Below are 4,444 nucleotides of genomic sequence, written 5' to 3' on the forward strand. Positions count from 1 at the left end.
CTTTTTGTACACATTTTAAAACCTACCCTTAGTAAGGGTACATGATAGGTTAATGGCAATAGGAGCCCAACAACAAAGTCAATCCCAACAAAGTCACAAACCCAGAAAGAGGAAACAGAGCCGCCCAGTAAAGGTCAAGCCTAAGAGGAGCACGAGTCTAGGAAGCCCAAAACCCAACGCTAGTTGCGAAAGAGTTGGAAGCATGGAACAGGTCAAAGGCTGACGTGACCACAATCAGCCAATCCCTCTCTCCCGTTAAAGCAATTATGGGGAATAACTCTCACTCTCCTACAACCGACCTTCAACCACGTACCTCTTATCAAGGGGTATATGTAAAGCAGAGACCAGCAATTCGAGGGACATCATCAACACACAAACAAAGCATTTCATATTTTTCGTATCTTTCCATATAGCCTTGGCGCTTAATTTTGCGCTGAGCTTAGTAAGTAGTTTGTAGTTTTCTTTCATGTATTAAAGAACTTCAAGCGGTTAACGTCAATATAGTTTCCAAACATTTAATCATGGAGGTACATTTCTTCATGATTAAATGTTTGTCCAGTTTTTATTACATATCAATCAATGATATTTGTTTACCTTATGTGTTGTTATCTTAAGAATTTCATTTCGCATTAACTTTGTTAGAAAAGGGTTATAATTAGGTGATTTCTTACGGAATTACTCGCTCATGAGCTAGACCTTGCATAAAAAGGTCCTTATATATATGTTAAGCAGTAATCAATTTACATGAGTCGTAATGCCAATTCAATTAGGGAGAAAATCCTTTCATCCTCATTCGTAATCTTCAATAGTAGCCCATGGATATTTGAGAAACCCACCCTTAACCTCTGATGGATTCTCTGGTTTAGACCATGGATACTTCATAGTTGGGTCCCGTGGGAATTTCCTGAAGTTTAGAAATGGCGCCCACACCAAAATCCTGCACCACATTTATCCCACCATTACATGACATTCGGATTTAATTGTCCCATTCTGACTTCGTTTCATAACGATTACGGAAAATTATGGTTACTATTTGTATAAATTTTAAAATAAAAGAGGGAGAGTGTGTAAAAATAAGAGAAAATAAGTAAATAATTGTAAATATTGTTGAATAAGAGAGGGTAAAATAGCAAATTTTCATATCAAAAACACATAATAATGTACAACGTAATTAACATTATACAAAAGCTTTTGTGTAAGATTATTTTAAAATTTAAATAATACTCGTACTAAATTAAATTGCATTTTTTATACACGGCTTAGTTTATGCCTTAGTTACGTTTCTTTTTTGATACATTGATAAACTTAGAGATAAATATATACTCACCCTGGGAAAAATATGAACACAAACATGAATTGAAAATACATCTCAAGCAGATTTCTTCTGTACCATCTAATTCTTAGCCAGTTCATGATTATCGGCTGCCAAAAATATAAAAACAAACATGTCAAACATAAACTACTACGACGTATATGATAATATTGAAGTACATTTTTTTGTTTTTTTGAAAGGATATTGAAGTACATTATTGATCCTAGTCAGGAAATACTAGTAACGTTTTACGTATTCTATATTTCTATCATATGATGTCGAATAAAATTAATACTTATAATAATAAATCATTTTTCTGGCATAAACCTAAAAAATACGAGGTTCTAAAGATAATGTGACTGTTATTTTTGGACCAATAATATAAAAAAGAGGACGAATTTTCTTACTGGCATGATAAGGAAGTAACAAAAACCCACAACTCCAGCTTTAAGCAAAACCCAAATCAAATCTTCCTGATTATTTACTCCTGTAACTGCCAATGCTGGTTCTGCAACCTGTTAGATAATTTCCACATCAAAATGTATTAACAGCTTCTTCCTCGCTCACAATTAAAATCCATTAAATACTTCCTTTGTTTTTTCTAGTTGTACCGTGTACAGTTAGCGTGTTTGGATTAGTCAATACGGTACAACTAAAATTAACAGAGGTCGTATAAATATAGTTACTCTATGGGGTTAAAGATGAAGATCATACAGTGGTTGCCAAAAGTCCAAATTGAAACACCCAATTAGATTTAATATCATTGCTTAACTTCAAAGAAATATTGCTTCCATTATTCTTCTGTTGACAAATAAAGAAACACAGATTAAAATTGCCATAAAAAATGTAGGTATTATCAGGAAAGGATGAATTAGCTAGGAGCCTAGGATGGCCCTGTCAAATAGGTTAAGGCATACATACCGAAGGTTGTTTCTTGTGCGCACAAGTGATAACGGAGAAACCAGGTTTGCATTTAGGAGGGGAGAGGAAAGGCAGAGCTTTGACGGGGTGGAAGCTTATTGTACAACTCATTGTTGAGTTTATTGGATCACTTCCTTACCCCTTCTATTCAATCCCTTATCTCTTCATGGTACTCATGGTCTGTATCTGATGACAAAGTTTAGGACCCCACAAAATTTAGATTTTTGCTAACTTTTTTTTTATAATAAAATCAGTACTTTTTTTCAGTATACTTATAAAAACAACAAATTTCAACTGAATTATCAACTAAAGTGCAGACTACTAATTATATTTATAGCTGCACTTGGTTAACATACCTATAACTCAAAACAAAGCCACAGCAGCACCAATAATTTAAGCAACTGTGAGGTTGCTGCGAAAATCACTATACATTCGAAATGTTTGCTGTGAACCCAAATGCTATATTTTCTGTGAACCAAACTCACTTTTTATTCAAAATGTTTGTTGTGAATCCAAACGGTTCATTTTTTGTGAACCCAAACGGAGCCATGAGACACATGCTAGACACATGCTAGACACATGATTTAAAATAAACAATCATGTATTTGCAATTGTTTTGGCTGTGGAATTGGGGAATTGAATGATCTGGAAATGCCTTGTCCTGTCGAGCAGAGCAAACGTAAGCTAATCTTGTGAGTTTAAAGGAGGAAATCCCTTTCGATACTAAAAATTCTAAGATAGTCATAATATAAATGACCATGGTAGTGGAATTAATATGGACCACATAAATTAATTTTATCTTATCTTTTTCTATTTTCTTTTATCTTTAACATTTTTATCGAAAAATCAATTAAATGATTTTTGGGAAATATGAAAAATCAATTTTTTTATTTTTGTGAAAACCAATAAATAATTTCCAAAAAATAATTAGGAAAATAATTAACTTTTGAGTTTTGTTAATTTAAGGGTTTAGCTCAATTCTCTTTCCTCCCCCTCTCCTCTGCTCGTGCCTGAAAACTTACTGGCGAAACCAAATCGAAGCGCGTTGTCTCCATCTCCTGCCCCTGACATCCACTCCCCTTCTCAACTCTCTCAGTACATCATTCCATGATTTCCATCATCTTTAACTTCTGCTCATACTCCAGAAGAAAAAAAATTAACTACAACAAAATTGAATGACAATGGTTGTCAATGAGAGTTGCAACGTTTCCGAGCGCATGTTAATTTGATGATAAGGAGAAATGGTTGTCGAAGATTGAGAAATGTCGACACAATTCAATATTTGGTTTCTCAATTTTTTAGATCTAAGTGCTGCAAATTTATGTTTTAGTTCGTAATGTTATTTGGTTGAATTCACAGTTACATATTGACATTTTGGGGGCATGTAAGCTATTGGGGGTCCGAGGAAAAAGATGCTTAAAATTGCGTTTTGAGTTAGAAGGCAGAATACGATGAACAAAAGTTGAATTCAGAATTAATTTCTAGACGTGGCACTTACCAAACTTGAGTGACAAACCCTGATTATAGTATTGTGTACGAATATTTGTAGCCACTACCAATGCACAATGATGATTGAAAAACCAGTATGGTAGTTTAATATGCCATTACCAAATGCTTTTATGGACATTACCGAACACATAACATGAAGTTCAATAGTCTAGTAGCTGAGTGAAATTACCAACTAGGTATATTGACGTGACCAAATATATAAATACAGAAGTTAGGACACTTATCAACCGTCTAATATACCAAAGAAGTACATCATATATATTCAACGGATTCCGAATTAAAGAGATAACACACAAACAAAATTATATATTATTAGGGTAACGTAGAAAACCACAAAAATCACAAAATATAGAGGCAGAATATATAGCTCAACTTGGCAGCAAATAAATAATTAAAACAGGAATACATAAAACAAGAAACAAAACTACCAACACAAAAACAAGACATGAAACAGAGCTTGCACACTAGTAGAAAAAACCCTTATTGCAGCGGGCTTTTAGACCCCTGTTGCAGCGTACATCGTATGCTGCAACTGGGGGGCCTGCAACAAGTCTGAAAATGTCATTTTAGCCTAAATATGACCTACAACGACCTAATGAGCCTTAAAGGTGCATAAATAGATTGGAACGAGTCTTATAAAGTTATAATTATGCATATTAAACATGTATTAAGTTAAAAATGAGTGCTTATGTTCTTTATTTT

General features: G+C 33.8%; 1 protein-coding gene across 2 annotated transcripts; it reads right to left on the bottom strand.

Annotated features, from left to right (window-relative positions):
• Window positions 1-697: 697 nt before the first annotated feature.
• LOC110805169 (NAD(P)H-quinone oxidoreductase subunit L, chloroplastic) lies at window positions 698-2,414 on the bottom strand. 2 transcript variants are annotated; one of them, XM_056833467.1, is made up of 5 exons: window positions 2,234-2,414; window positions 2,027-2,110; window positions 1,720-1,827; window positions 1,328-1,422; window positions 698-937 (listed from the first exon to the last, which is right to left on the bottom strand). In XM_056833467.1, the coding sequence occupies exons 1-5, from the start codon at window positions 2,342-2,344 to the stop codon at window positions 790-792; spliced, it is 546 nt and encodes a 181-aa protein (XP_056689445.1). In that variant the 5' UTR covers window positions 2,345-2,414; the 3' UTR covers window positions 698-789. The 2 variants fall into 2 exon arrangements, with proteins under 2 accessions (XP_056689445.1, XP_021866464.1); XM_022010772.2 differs by having other exon boundaries at window positions 2,027-2,113; window positions 2,234-2,402.
• Window positions 2,415-4,444: the final 2,030 nt, after the last annotated feature.

Source organism: Spinacia oleracea, chromosome 6 (assembly GCF_020520425.1).
Source record: "Spinacia oleracea cultivar Varoflay chromosome 6, BTI_SOV_V1, whole genome shotgun sequence".
NCBI classification, from domain to species: Eukaryota; Viridiplantae; Streptophyta; class Magnoliopsida; order Caryophyllales; family Amaranthaceae; genus Spinacia; species Spinacia oleracea.

Bases quoted from the DNA above. Each gene is read 5' to 3' on its own strand.
- LOC110805169 (XM_022010772.2), bottom strand. From the start codon at position 2,344: ATGAGTTGTACAATAAGCTTCCACCCCGTCAAAGCTCTGCCTTTCCTC. The intron at 2,114-2,233 runs GTATGTATGCCT...ATTTGTCAACAG, and splicing joins CGCACAAGAAACAACCTTCG to AAGAATAATGGAAGCAATAT. The intron at 1,828-2,026 runs GTATGATCTTCA...ATTATCTAACAG, and splicing joins TTGGACTTTTGGCAACCACT to GTTGCAGAACCAGCATTGGC.